Genomic DNA, 16,405 nt, shown 5'->3' with positions numbered 1-16,405 from the left:
AATGGTTGGCCTCTGCATAGGGATGTTGGACAGCACGATCAAAGAAGAAGAAGAAGAAGAAGAAAAAGAAGAGTGTGACTACCAACCTCTGCCACTGCCTTGATGATGCTCTCTTTGCTGATCTCCTTCGCTGCTCTCATGCCCCACTTAAACTCATACTCCACTGGATCAGTGTTGGGTAACTTCACCATTTCCAAGTACCTGCAAACAGGTGAAAAAACATACAATACACACATATTTATGTACGTATGAATGTATAACATGTATGTATAAACACACACAAACTGACACACACAAACATTTATGTATGTATGCATGTATATATACACATATATATATATATATATATATATATATATATATACAGTTCAGCCAGCGATCAAGTTCCCCCTAGATCGCGATCACGGGCGATCAGTGATCGCATACGCGATATGTCGCAATCAATTGATTGTATGCGAGCATACAATCAATTGATTTTGCGACATATCGCATATGCGATCACAGTGATCGCCCGTGATCGCGATCTAGGGGGAACTTGATCGCTGGCTGAACTGTATATATATATATATACAACAGGGCTCGACACTAACGGTGGCCCGGTGGCCCGGGGCCACCAAACATGAAAGTCGGGCCACCAAATTTCAAAAAAGGGCAAATTTGGTGGCCCGCCTCGGGCCACCAAAATTTTTTGAAAAGTGTGTTGCAACCCATGTGCCTGTCAATGAATATTTATACTTAGTCTTACCATTCAGCAGTTAAATTTGTTTAAAGGATGGATGAAAAGGACTGAATGAGTGCCTGAGAGTGAGTGTTGCGAGTTTGTTGAGGTTTATTTATGAGTAGACATGTCCAGCTTCCAATTATTCTTACTACGATAAAACTTAAATATTGGAACCCCCCCCCCCCCCCCCCGGAATTGTAATGTTTTTTTGGGGGCCACCAAATTTTTCTCTCGGGCCACCAAAAATTTGAAATTGATGATTTTGGTGGCCCCATCGGGCCACCATATAAAAAAGTTAGTGTGGAGCCCTGTATACAAACACACACAACCAGACACACACACACATAATCAATACAGTGTATTTATACTAACAAATCTTTGTACATGAGACTCTCAGAAATGAATAACTTGTTTGTTCTCAAAATTGTTTGTTCTCAAAATTGACTTAAGTCATAACGTTTATGCTGATGAAAAAATTCAAAAAATGGAAAGAAACAGTTCTATTTTGTATGCGCTATTTCCAAAGTCAAGAGGACTTCGGAGAATTGAATTGAGCATGGTAACTCTCAAAGTACTGACTTTGAATCATCGCCAGAATTTTGACCAACTCATCCCAATATTTAGTGAGGCCATTTCTGCCAGCCACTAGCCGAGCAGGCTTGCACTAAAATTTTTATCAACAGGTTTCTATATGCTGAAAAAGAGAAAAATGAAGGTATTTTTGGCTTACAAGATTTACATAGGGAAAACTAAAATGATTAGTCAGTGCCATGCCTTTGACGCTAAGAAAGGTTCGCAGGCCTCAGTTATTTTCTAAGTCAGCTGGCTTGGCCCTCCCACACAATGTGGTTACTAGACTGTGGTTTACTGGCCTAGTGAAGTGGGTACTATTAATAGGGCCCCCTCAAGGGCCAATGGAGACATATGACAGGAGATTAATGATTGGACCGGCCAATGGGGTGGGCTTGGTGTGTGTGTGCGTGTGTGTGTGTGTGGGGGGGGGGGGGTGGTGAGCGGCAGACACCATGTGATAAGTAGAGGCCTTAATTATAGTACAGGAATTCGCATAATCTAATTTTAAATCTGTGATACTCTGTTTGAGCTCTTGCCAGATCAGTTACCTTGTAAAGAAAGGCAAAAAAGACCCAGAAATCTGTACTTTTAGGTCTTAATTGTCAACACAAAATCTACAATGCATACTCTGAGCAGGGAGTTAGGACAAAAACCTCCCTGCTCTCAGTACATTCCACATGATTTAAACACAAGTATTGTATGAGCAATGTATTGTAAGAGTACAACATTTTGCCACTTGGAACTTGTAAAAGAAATTAGCGATTGACTGAATTCGCTATCAGTATCAAGAATCACATTGACGGAATGAGAAAGAAGTATCATTACTTTTCTGTATCACACTTTGGATTACAATACATGGAGCACCTGCATTATGGGAGGCAATATTTTTTTGCACATTAATTTCACAAATATCAGTCGATTATAAATACAGCCAACATCATTTTTAAGTCCAATCTAAAGGGACTGGACAGAACCCTTTGATTTACATGAATTTTGAATCGCAACATAGAATCAGTTTATATCCGTGCAGTTAGAATATTTCTTTGACCTCGGCAATTTTGACTCGAACGAGGTTGACATAGGAGAGGTTGACTGTATTATGAAATCACTGTGAAATACATTGTATACCATGTATACAGTAATCAAACTTGGAGTTTTAAGGACATAACAATGAAAAATTGATTCATATACTAAGTGTGTACAATTGCTGGTGACATTTAACCATGCAATATCTTCATGGCAGGAAATAAATTGTGTATCACTCATGGGGAAAAAACAATTAACATCAAATCTAGGAGCCAATATTGTTCCAGTTAGGTGAATTCATATAATTAGTATACCAGGTAGTAGATTGATTTGTTTTATGGATTCAATGTTTATTCATTTGAATCATTTAGGACAGTGCAGCAAAAAGCTCTTGCAGCACAAAAGGAGCACAAAAGGATATTCATAGTTAAAAAACAAAGATCTGCAGTGTTTTAGATTATAGGATGAAAGAGTGAAGGGTTCATAGTGGGGGGGGGGGGGGTGGAAAGAAAAAGAAGAAAAAGAATGAAAGCAGGTGACTTTATGACAATAGGTACATAAGATGAACATAAACTAACAGTGACTAACTGGGTATGAATGCAACCAGGCACATTTGTATCTCTACATGACACAGCCATTTTGTACTGTGATGACCTCTTACTAGGCTAGGAAGTTTGCAGCTATGAACATCAGAAGTTATACTGTCCAACTCATATCTTCATGTGACTAGCCAAGGTCCCACCTTACCCTCATTGAATTATCACTTGGGGCTTACACACGTGATTGCTTGGCACAAATTTATGCCTTGTCATATTCTGGCCCCGTTTTATCAAAAGATATAATCGATCATGAATTTCCTTTAAACACACAGGCTGCCACAGACTTTGATAGGAATCAACTATATAATCAATTATAACTCTTCATAAAACAGGGCCTCTGTATTTGCGTTTGCAACCATGTCAAGTCACTGCACGGGTTGTTTATTTGGAATGGAATGGAAAGAAAAAAAAAAGAGGCATTTATCAAACAATACAATTAAAGTCATGGCAGGGAGTGGTACATCACCACAAACCTTCATGCAACATATCTCTTTGGTTTGAGGTTTGGGTATGAAATTTACTGAGCAAAAATACTTTTTTTTTTAATACTGTGTTCGTGTGAATCATGGGATTCAAAGAGTCTGGCATACTGTGACAGTAAAGGCACACCCTTGATATGGATGTGGAGTGATGCGCGATCTGTTTGCACCTGCTTCTTGTATAAACTCCATTTCTGGAGGCAGAAAATGTCGCGCACACTGTAATGGTTGCATATGGAAGCAGGATTCTTTCAAACGTTGGGTGACTGCATGAAGGAAGCATAATAATTTCATAACGTTATAATGCACTGTCCCTGACTTCTGAATTATGAAGTGTGGATCCACTGCTATTAATGCTTCTGTGCTTCAGGTATCATGAGCAAAAACTACAGCTGGTGAATTTAGTTTCTCATTTTGTGGACACAAAGATTAAAAACCCTTGCCAAAGGAACTGAACTTATCACCCCTAGAGTATATTTTCTTAAGTCCAAATTTAAATTCTTGGTTTGTTTATACTACAATTTCAATCTGTAGAATGCATTGATCGGTATTTTTCTAATGTGCTTATAGCATTAAAAAAAAAAACCAAACTGTTATAATCACTGTAACTATGATTTTTTTTTCATTCAAACTGATTTGATTAGCTGAAGGATATAATGCTTTTGAAATCTGGATGGTCTCTGACAAGTTTGGTTAAGATCTCCAACCATCTCTCCATGGTATACAACCAAGGCCTCCTTACCAATTTTTACCTTTTTCTAAAAAAAATTAGTCTGGAATAATTACTACCTCACTCCACAATGGCATCCTAAAAAACAAAAAAAAACCAAAAAAACAAAAAAACAAAAAAACAAACAAAAAAGCCTTGGTTCAACTAAACTTTACAACTAAAGGGTGGTGAAAATGATAACATCTTGTTTTGAGAATAATTTGCATGGTAAAAAAACACCTGTTTTCATTTCATCTTCTTCTTCAATAATCATACCCCTATCAATCAGATACTAGGCCTCCATCATGATTCAACGTGTGGTGTCCTCCATGGGTCTGGAGAGAGGATGTGAGTGGGCGTCGTCAGCTCATCATCTACTAATTCTGGCACTCATCAACACAGTAATGACGAGTTGAGGGCGAGGGACGCGTGGGAGTGGAGACTGAAGCACCCCTTGTTATTCGCTAACAAACACACACTCACATTTATACATATTAATTGGCTACTACCGCACCATGTCCGGACAGATTGGCTTGGTCTAAGGCAGCTGGGTGTTTGGGAGTGATAACATCTCGAGTGGAAGGTAGGATGGGACATGAAACCCTTTAAACCAAGCCACACCCACGCATGAAATCTATTAAAATATGTCATTTTCAATAAACGATCAACAAGAACTGTGATGACAGAGATCACTGCGGACAAAACACCATTCCAAAAAGCCTGAAACTCAAGCTACACCTCTCCTATTACTGCTATGTACGATAATAACGTAGCTACATCAGTACATAGAGCTACATTATTTGTAGCTTCATTATCAGTACAAACAACACTAGCAGTGACAGAAGCATAAACTCAGAAGCCCAAACACTTCTGTAGATCCCATTTATTTAGTGAGTCTGCAATCAGGTATTCCTGGCAATTATGCAAGTGGTTAATTGAATTCGTGCTTAAAAATGTGGAATACAGCAATAGACAGAGAAATGTAAATGTACCAGTGCATATTGCATTCACGTTGTGATCAGAGTCAATATTTCCATGTGTTTTAAAATTCGCAAATAGCGTCTGACTTGCAAAATTTGCAAAAATGAAAACCCCACGAACTATATGCCACGTGTACAGGACTTGAAATGACTGAATATATTAAACATGGATTTTGGCCACACCATACAAATGTGCACTGTAGAAGTGGAAATTTTGCGCTGTGTTGAAATTTTTGAGCATTTCGCACAACAGGGAACTAGCACGAAAATAAAAGCATGTAAATATTTTTGCTTGTCGTATGTTCCAGTAGTTGAGTCCGTGGAACTAAAAAGATGCAAAACTTATCTTACTTGGCAGAGCGCGAAAAATTACTCACACGAAAATATCCACTATTACAGTATTGGGCCTCAGCTTGTCTGTTCCCAATATCAGTGTCCTACATTAGGCGATATTTTGCATTTATATCTATGGTGTGCATGAACAGAACTAATGAACTTGTCATGACAACAGCCTTCTAGCTATCGCTGCAAAACTCTGCAATAACACTAGGAATCTCTCAAAACTTCCATGTATTCCACATTAATGCCATCCAATGTAATGCCTCTAATTCAATCAGCCCTTAATGAGCCTTGGTTCCAATGCTCTTAGTCACAAAATGCTGTGCTATTTTAATAGCATTTGATAATCCCCCTCCCCCCCCCCAAAAAAAAACAAACAAAAAAACAAAAAACAAAAACAGGGGATGTATTGTAAGTTAGACACAGCCACTCAGGTGAAATGATGTAACAGCCACATGAAGCTAATTTTAATTCCCAAGGATAATCAGATCTACTAAATCTCTTTTCATTGACAATTCATTCTGATTCATTCTGGGATAATCCATGGTGAGCAGCAAGCATGGCATGTGGAGTGGATGTGGAAACTGGCAAACAAAGAAATCAAGTTTTACTGAAATTCGATTTGGTTGCTATTCTAGCTTCAGAGGTTAATCTATGATACCTGTGATGGGTCAGAGAGGATGGGGGGTTGCTATGTGGCGTCATTCAGTAGACACTGGGTAATCTAGAATGTCCTCTGAGGGCTCACTACAAACACACAATTCATGCACTACAATTACGAAGTGGAATTCAACTATTTACAATAAGAAGACAGGGCTCGACCTTAGCAGTGGCCTGGGGCTAGTAAAAATTGATGTCGGGCCACCAAATTTCCAAAACTGCTATCTTTTGGAGGCCGATTGGGCAGCCTAAATTCAAATGCATATTTATATTTCCTTTTTTTTTTGTGTTGACCCGTACATTTCCTTCTTTTGGCAACCAAAATTTCATACTCCAAGATTTTAGTGGCTCGAATGGGCCACTAGAGAAACAAATAAGTGTCGAGCCCTGAAGTAGGAATATATCACCTAAACAGTACTGTAGGAACTTCATTAAAACTGGAAGCAAAATACGAAAGGCTTAGAATGTGGTTTCAAATATTTCAGGAAACTGTGTGATTATTTTTGCAAATACATTGATGTGTAAATAAACAGACTAGATGACACTGCCTCACAAGTCTTGTATTGACCTGCACAGAAATATTCATTCAATGAATCTTTTCTTAAATAATAATATACAGAATGTATTATATATCATCATTTGCATCAAGCTTTTGTAGTGTTGTTATAAAAGCAGCAAATGACTTTGAGCATAAGATGTGGTTGCTAAGTCATTTACCATACCAAAAATATGATTCTCATATTTTCTTTGCCTAAGGGCCTATGAGATTATTACTGAGGTGATGACATCCTCACATCTTTACATGTTATGACCAAAATTACTGCTTCATGAAAACGTGAAATTTTTTGAATTGTTCATTTCATGCCCACATTGTAACTCCTCCTACGAAAACAAATTTTGAATCTGGAGCAGCAATGTACTCTAAATTCACTTGTAAACATTTCAATTTCCTGTTTCTTTGCTTGCTGGGGGCATTTCGCAGAAGGCTGTTTGCATCGCTACTTCACACTACTTCAGGGAAATGCCAAATCCTTAATTAAGTAATTCCCGCTTAACATTAAGCCTTTGACAAGGCTCTCTCACTGTACAAGCAGAAGGTCATTACAGGAGACAAAATCAAATGACCAGTGAGAGGTAAGCCCTTCATGAAACAGCTTTTGGAGATCCATCTGATTTGTCTTGCTTTGTTTTTGATTTTCATATCAGGGCACCATTTCATGAAAGTTGTCAGCCCCAACAAGTTGTCAATTCCTAGCTGACAATCACCATAGTGACCAGGGCTTCTCAGCTTATCAAAACCAAGGATTTTATTGAAATTGCCAGAGACTGACAACTTCCATGAAGCAGTGCCCAGGTCCCTTTGAAATAACAAATTTCGCTGCCGTCATTCGGTAGAGGAAAAATCACAACCAGTTGGCAGATATGTCTGAAGGAGCTTAGCATTTCACACTGACAGCAGATGAATAAATGTAGCAAGTCCATTAGTCAACGAGACTAAATGAATTAGTCAATGCTGAATTATTCAATAGGGGCTGCATGAATAATAATCATTTTGCAGACCTCAAAAAGTCGTTGCACTGATGCCTCAGGCTTCTAGTGTTCAGCTGCATTCATTCATGATTGTTGGAACTAGCATCAGCACAAGGGTCTTGAAAAAAGACTAACTTTGGATTGTTGATGGCCTGGCAAGTAGAGTGATGACTTTACTACACCCATTACATGTGGGTGAGTATCGTAATGAAATAATTAAGTGTTGCTGCGAGATACGCGCACTACTCTAACAACTCCGCAGGCAATTTCGGAGAAATGAATGACAGCATCACACCTCACATGGACATCAGCTTCAGTAATCTTTCTCTTGCCTATCAGAGAGGTTTAGAACTGTGAAATTGAGCACATGACTAAGACAAGCCTGGCCATCCGATTAGGTTTTATTTTTCCAAAACATGACAACTCACCCTATCTCTTACTTCTGAGCAAATGGTAAACTTGTCTAATATTTCACTTGACACTGCCAAAACAGGGTCCTGTTTCATTAAAGGACAAGTTCACCTTCATTAACATAAGGATTGAGAGAATGCAGCAATATTAGTAGAACACATCATTGAAAGTTTGAGGAAAATCGGACAATCCGTTCAAAAGTTATGAATTTTTAAAGTTTTTGTGCAGTCATCGCTGCATGAGAAGACAACTGCAGTGTATGATGTCACATGCGTACAACAATATAAGGAAAATATAAAGAGAATTTCACAAAATTTCATCTTTTGAAAAAAGTACACATTCCCTTGACTCGTTACTGACATATGTTATGGGTAATATTATTCCCATTGCCTTTAGAAAGAGGCAAGTCAAGCGCTCTTTTATTATGCGAAAAAAGTGAAAATATGTTGAATTTTCTTTACATTTTCTTTATACTGTTGTACTCATATGACATCATGAGCCTTAGTAGTCTCCTCATCCAGCGGTTCCAACACAAAAGTTTTAAAAATTCATAACTTTTGCATCGATTGTCCAATTTTCCTCAAACTTTCACTGATGTGTTCTACTAATATTGCTGCATTCTCTCAATCCTTATGTTAATGAAGGTGAACTTGTCCTTTAAAGTTGAGATCAGACATAAATCAGAAATCAAACATAAGTCTCTGAATGCTCAATTCTGATTGGCTGATGTCTGACTTATGGTTGATTTTATGACTCAGGTTTGATTTGAATGTGTAGACATTTACAAGGTACACTACCGATATACACTCCTGTGCCATGCTGTCAACACTGATCATAATGGCCCGAATTCACGAAGGTGGTACAAACGAAACCATGGTTTAAACCATGGACAAAAACCATGGAGCGCCAGGTGTCGCATGGAATATTTCGTTACGAAATCAGTCATTTTGTCAATGAAATGATTATTTCGTAACGAAATAACAAAATTTTGTAACTAAATGAACATTTCGTTAATGAAACGGTCATTTTGTCGACGAAATGACCAATTTCATAACGAAATGACCAATTTCATAACGAAATATTCCGTGCGACACTTGGCGCTCCATGGTTTTTGTCCATGGTTTAAACCATGGTTTCATTTGTACCACCTTCGTGAATTCGGGCCATTGTCTTTCATTGCAAGCTTCTAATCTCCATTACATAGGGTTTCCACAGCTGTCTAAGAGGTCTAATTTGTGGAATATGTATGTGCACAAATCTATTTAGCATTTCATAATATTCGTCATGTCATATTTGTTGTGAGCATAATACTATTCCTGAATATGGTGAAATTTTTGTAATTATTCTATTTTTGTGATTTTTTTTTTTTTGCACAGGCTCTTGACAATGAAAAATACCAACACGCTAACATAGGGGCCTACTGACAAAGGGGAAAACAAAAATTGCCCCACATACACCATCCCAAGTCAGTGAAATCACAAATCTGGCTAAGTATTGGGTGAAATAGCTGAAGAATATGACACTTACAGATTTCATCTTTAACAATGTACAAGCTTAAATACATGTAAATCAAAACATCAAAATGTAAATGCTACAAGAAAAAAGGTGCTTAAATGAAAATACTACAGCACACAGCACAAAGTACATTACAACTACTGAACTGTGGATGAGGGGTGTTTGTGTGTGTGTGTGTGTGTGTGTGTGTGTGATGTGTGGTTTGTGTAGGTGCGTGTTTTGTGGTTATTTCATTTTCCCCCATACACAAACAGTTCTTAATATGTTATTGAGGCTCTTATTACCAAAATGAGACTAGACATTTAACAGATGGTTGTGTGATCATGTCTAAGTGGAAATTTTTAGCACCAACTTTTGAACTTGGTCTGAATCATGTTTTGGCACTATACTGCTTTGGCTACACCTTTCCTTGAGTCATGCCAACCACATGAACCAACTTGTGAAGGGCACAGCCCTAGAGTTTGGGGACAGTACCTCTGAATCATTAAGACTGAAAGAAAGGGCTATGAGAAGAAAGATTTACTGACGGATGGACAGACATGACAAGAAGACAAATTAAAGATGACAGATACAATTAGAATAGACAGAAAAGCATGAATAAAGAGAAAGAATTTTATAAAGCAATGTTAACATTTCACAATATCAGCAACACAGAGTCACATAAAAAAAAAAATTAAATGCAACCTTGAGCTGCATACACTAGCTGTATTAAGGGGCCTATCTCCCTGGATGAGATGTTGCCGTGACTGATTAGTTCTTTCAAATCTCGCAACTCAAAAAGAAAAAAGAAAAAAAGAAAAAAAACTTACTTGTACATGCACTGTCATGACATGGCTTGAACCTTGGCCCTCTCATTTAAAGCACAGTGCACAAGCCTCATGACAAAGTATGCAGCCATGTTAAGTTATCCATGCTCCCAAACCCACTTGTAACCCATTTGTACTGCGGATGGGTTTCAGAGCCCCACCTCCTGTGGTTTCAGAGTCTGACCTGATGGGATCTGCTTTTCTGAATTTTGTCGGTGTTTACCGAGCTTAAAAGTTGTTTGAGACTGGTATTAGAGGCTTCAAAACCCCCTTTTTGCTTTTTGCAAGGTTGCAGAGACATCATGGACAAATTTAAAGTCTGCAACATGGCTGCAACTAAGGAGACGTCAGGGAGAAGTCTCTGAGACTAGCTGGAGACTGGAAACATTCACTGAAAAAAATAGAATGTGTTCGATTCTCTTGTGACTTCTCAAGACCCAGCTAGTCTCTGTGACCAGCAAGACTTGAGTTGCCAGCAGGTCGCCACAGTCTCCACGCTAACGAGATGCCCACTTAGGACTCCTCTCTACCAAAGTGTTTGAATTGGTACCCAGCATGAAGCCACATGTTAGTGTGGTTGGGCTTTGACTTTTGTGCATAGATGTGCATGTTGTGAATTGCAGTGTGGCTGGAATGCTCCGAAAGGAAAGAGACTGTACTGTAGGTATGGATAGGATTCCAGTGACTGGGGTCATAACATGTTGTATAAAACACTTTAAAGGAATCGTATAGTTTTGGTTGAGACCTAATTTTAGGTTTCTAACATTTTTTTGTGAAATAATGAGAAACCTCTCATGAAATATGAAAGAGCATGTAATTATACGAGGAATTCAACGTTCATTTGATGAAAATTGGTTTTGAAATGGCTGAGATATCCAAAAAAGAAGGATTCTAATAAAGCGTTGGACCCACACATTATTACGAGCGCTTTGTTTTACTTTGTTTTTGGATGTTTCAGTCATTCCAAACCCGATTTTCATCAAATAAACGTAGAATTCCTCTTAAAATGCTCTGTATGCTCTGCACTATTATAATAAGTGTTTTCTTGGTATCTTGCAAAAAGTTAAAAGCACAATTCTCATCTCCACCAATACTGTACCATCCCTTTAACTCACTGATGACTAGTCTGGAGTATACTCCAGCAGGTGTCTATAAGGAAATGTGTGTTATAGTAAAATCAGCTGGTCCTCAATGGGTTAAATGCCACCAAGTGGTATAAGAGCACTGTACGATGAATAACTTTTGTTATTGTCACTACTACTGAGGCCTGTTATACCATGGAAATGTCGGTCAGTACCACCTGGGTCCTTGCAATCTCTCTTCGGCCGGCACGAAAAACAGGAACTGACAGGAAAGGAGAAGAGGAACACTAAATGGGCATATGGTCACAAGATGGTGAAGTGAGATAATCCAATGTAGGTTCCTCTAAATGGAGATAATTGGCTGTTCACACGTCTCACAGTTTGCCATTAAATACTCATCTAGGTGAACCTACAGAGTGAGTGTGGACTAATGCACCTGGGTCTGTTCTTATTTTGACCTTTAATTTGTATCCCCTTCCTACTCTTCCCCAACCCCCCCCCCCCCCCCAATCAAAAGGAAAGGGCACAGACACAAAGTCATGTGTGTTCACAAATTGATAAAATTGACAAACAGACTGGCAAAGAATTCAATTTAAAAAATAAGTTTGATTACAAACTTTAAGGTAGATACACAAGATCATTTAATTTCACCCTGTCATTTTACAGTCATGCTCTGCATACAATAATTCTACATCAAACAATCATGCATTACTGCATACATTATACTATTTTATAGCTACTGTGATTATCAGTGACCTTCAACAGATCTATCCCCAAATCAATAACCTGCAATGTATTGTACCAAGCATGAGTGGATTTTGTCCCATTTTTTTTTTTTATTTTACTGTATGATATGGCAAAAATTGTTAAGTATCAGATGATGACCTTTGCAAATGACTTTTAGCCAGTCTTTTTTTTTTTCTTCAAATTTGAACATGTGAAAGACATCCCATTCTCATGGCATGTTTGATTAAATTTCATCAATCCCTTTGAGTTCTAAATATTGCCTGATAAAACAATGCAAAGATTGCTTCATTGACCTTGTTTTGTAACCAACGACACCATAATCTCACATCAAAATTCAGCAATTAGCAGGATCTTTCTGTCCATCTGAACACGTGCAAAAAAATCTTGGTACACGGATAGCGATCAACATACTGCTATGTTGTCTGCATGAAATCCCACTAATGTGCTCTCCATGTACTCAAACCTAAAGTGAATTCCTTCTGTTTTACCATCCCCCTCCCCCTTGATATTAGATTTTGAATCTCAACACCTGTTCAGAAACCAAGAACATCTCCAGCTGTTACTTGGCCACTCATGAATGTGTGCATTCTGCAAACGCACATATCTATGCTCTATTGCATGCACAGTCACACATGTACGTGGGCACGTACAAATTAACACAGACTGGTGCACACACAGACACACACAGACACACGCACACACACGCACACACACACATGCACAGACACACATTCATAACAGCACACCATGAAAGATGCTCTACTACAGCATTCTCAATAAAATGGCACAGACACAATTACAAACACTCAAGTACAGGTAAATGCATTCATCAAAAATGGAGCACCACAAAAAAGATGCCCTCTTGCCATTTGGTTTATCACTTTGTATGATGAAAGTGATTAGAGCACTCTAAAAATAAAATCTACCCATTGAGTTGGTGACGCCAAATACACAGCATTATATACCGGGGGATACTATGGAAGAAAAATAAATGGTTTGATCTGGCTACATACTATTAATATTATTTCACATCTTTGGAGAGTTGTTATTTCAAATAGGCAAGTTTACATTAAATATCAAAATGATTCATAGTGAAGATCACCTTGAATACCTACACCAGTAAACTATTTGATGGAGTGTATTACTATGTCTATCAACAGTAAAATGTACAAAACATAAACTTACTGGTATAACAGAGCAGAATATTACAAAAGGTATGAATTCCTGATGTCCAAGATTTTTTTTTTTTCAATAATCTTTATTGACATTCAAATCAATGCAAACATAATATCATCAGCTGATGACACTGTACAAACAAACAAACAAGATACACACAGGCACACACACACACACACTCAAAAGTAGTTTGCTTAACTTTCAAGAAAGAGTGCCCACATTGATATCATATTCCTCACTTAAATGGCAAATAAGAGATGGAAGGGGTTTACAAGTGAAAAAAAAAAAAAAATTCCAGTACACAATACAAATTAACACTAGTTTAGATTGAAGCTGGTGTGTGAAAGTTTTGTTCTCACCCAAAAGGAAAATAGAAAAGAAAAAGGAAAAAAGTGAACAAACAAACCTGCATCAACAAAAATGTGATGGAAATATTGCATTTACTTACAGCTGCCTTGTGAAATCTTGTGTGATGGTTTTCTTGATGTCGCCAAAGACAGGGTCGTCTCTCCTTTGGCAAGAAAATAAATGCAAACTCTATGTGAGGTTTTTGAAGAGGATACTTTCAAAAACCTGTGAATATATCCTACTTTCAGCAATATGAGTTAGCCGCTATATTAATCCTTGCCATTATTACTTTCGGCAAATCAAAGAGTGTTAGGCAAAATATAAACATTATTATATTATATTATATGAACTGTAGTATACTTACGGCAAACTGACTACAACAAAGACTTCAAATTCATGAAATTCTTCCGTCGAAGTGTTTTCATTGCAACTGATTGACAAATTGCCCTACATCGACGTAAGTAAGCACTGAATTGATCAGTGTTTTAGTAGTAGCCATGATAAAAATTTCATGGGCGTACGAATCCTGCTCGAGTACGTACGCCCATGAATTTTTATCATGGCTACTACTAAAACACTCAGTGCTTATTTACGTCGATGTAGGGCAATTTGTCAATCAGTTGCAACAAAGACTTCATATTATCGAACATCATTGATAACAACATAATGTAGTGTATGCAGATGTATAAAAAATACCAATTTGGATAAGGATTATGTTTAGGCAATTAGCTACATGAAAGTGCACATAATTGCAACTGGTTGAAAAATTGCCCTTCATCGATGTAAAGAAACACTGAATTGATCAGTGTTTTTAGTAGTAGCCGTAATGCATCAAACTGTTGCTATGCTGATATCATATAAGGCCCAATGTTAGCAGTGGCAGTGGCCACTTTTTCAGAAAAGATATGTTTTGGTAGTCAATTAGGCCACCCAAGATGTGAGTGTGTGTACATTTTTTTTTTTAATTAAAGTGTTTTTCTCATCCAGAATAGGTGTTTGATAACTGCACACATTTCACCTTGCTGCCACAACCAGCGTTGCCTGCTCACTGCTAGTCTTCATGGCTAAATTCATTCTATTTTATTTTTAAGGCCAAATTTGGCCGAACTATATTCTCTCATGGCCAGAGTTTGTCTATCCAACAATAAAACTAGGTATAACCCTATGTTAAATATGACAATTTATCAAATATAATCATATAATCATGCATTCGTGGTGTCAAGGAAAATCATATTCATGCCTATATTCAATCTTGAATTATCATGTAAGACTTAGTGAACTTAGTCAAAGAATGTGATATTACAAGCCCTTTATCACACCTGCCAGTTTTCACATGATTATCATAGTTTATAACACTATGCTAATTTTCTGCACTTTTTTGGCCAACCAAAATATAAAAGAAAAAAAAATGTCAGTGTCGAAATTTACACACGTGACAGAAATACGCACAAGATTGGAATACTTACTCGTCTTGGCCAGTGCGAAGACCTAGCTTGCTCAGTAAATGCCATAGTTGCTCTGCAAGAATTGTACACCAGATAGAATTTTTAGCACATATTCAAAATCTTACAACATTTCTTGCTAGAATCTAATCTATTTAGGTATTTTCTTCATTTTTTTAATTTAAAAATCACATGCAAATAAAAAAAAATACACACAAAAAATTCAGTCACTGTAACTTTCGATATCTTGATGTTGACTAGTAGGCTTACTTGTGCCAACCAAGTTTCCATATTTCCATGAGTATTTTTAGGTGCATACCACCCTAACCTTCAACCTGTCATCCATAAATATAAGTCTACTGACAGTCAACCAGCCGTCTTCCTGTACACATAATTTTTACAAAGATGAAACAGACAAGCCACAAGCTTCTCCCTCAAGCACAGTACTTACTAGATTTGATTTTTCTTATCTTATCTGATAAAATTGGCTCAGTATGCCAGAAATAACAACCATATCAGACCAAATCCTGTGATAAAAGACCAAAAAGACTACCAACCAAACTCGCCTTAAATTTTGATGAATATTCTTAGTAATACACTGCAAAGAAAAGTCTGTGCACATAATCTTCACATCCACTCGAGTTGACAAGGCCTCCCTGTCCATGACATGAGGAATAGGTGGAACATACTTGTGTACTGTGTAACTCTTTATGTGCCACGTTTGCACGTCCGACTTAGTCAACGGCGTGTGCAAACTTCGCATATTATATTCTGTTCAAACGCACAAATCCGCCCAAACCAATCGATAAATCGCCAAATGCCACAGTACAATGAAAGGGTTGCTCGCTAAGCCATTCCTCTCACATACAGTATAGCTTGCATTTTAAGTGGTGATTGATTAGCAAGTAGTGTTCCATACTGGATTTGTGTGTAAATTTTAAGTTTCTGTCACTCTTCTGTGTGCAAAAGCTAACGCATTTACAGTAATGTAGCTACAGGTCATTTGAAAGAAAAGCAATCGTACATTTATTATACAATTCACATCAAAGCAAGGCTTGGCATTTTCTCTACAACTTTGCACACTACATGTCCAGCTTCTAACAGAGATGTATAAAAGTTACATAGATTTGTAAAACAGAATGTTTTCTTAAAGGGGATGGCTAGTAACTGATCAGTGGGAATCAATGGGAATACTGGAGGATGATTGTTGCAATTCTTGTGGGATTCATTTAAGAGTACATTATATAACTATTGTTGTGTGA

General features: G+C 37.6%; 1 protein-coding gene across 2 annotated transcripts in view; it reads right to left on the bottom strand.

Annotated features, from left to right (window-relative positions):
* LOC140246123 (non-structural maintenance of chromosomes element 3 homolog) overlaps window positions 1–16,405 on the bottom strand; it is a 39,553-nt gene that overhangs the window by 4,907 nt on the left and 18,241 nt on the right. For both annotated transcript variants that reach the window (XM_072325562.1, XM_072325561.1), the window contains 3 exons: window positions 15,168–15,219; window positions 13,802–13,864; window positions 87–201 (listed from right to left, as the gene is read on the bottom strand). In XM_072325562.1, the coding sequence (XP_072181663.1) occupies window positions 87–201; window positions 13,802–13,864; window positions 15,168–15,219 (230 nt within the window). The remainder of the gene's footprint in view (window positions 1–86; window positions 202–13,801; window positions 13,865–15,167; window positions 15,220–16,405) is intronic.

The sequence above is a fragment of the Diadema setosum genome, chromosome 2 (genome assembly GCF_964275005.1).
Source record: "Diadema setosum chromosome 2, eeDiaSeto1, whole genome shotgun sequence".
In the NCBI taxonomy this organism is placed as follows: domain Eukaryota; kingdom Metazoa; phylum Echinodermata; class Echinoidea; order Diadematoida; family Diadematidae; genus Diadema; species Diadema setosum.
The sequence above is the reverse complement of the archived record's forward strand: the minus strand, read 5'-3'. Positions and strand labels throughout refer to the sequence as shown.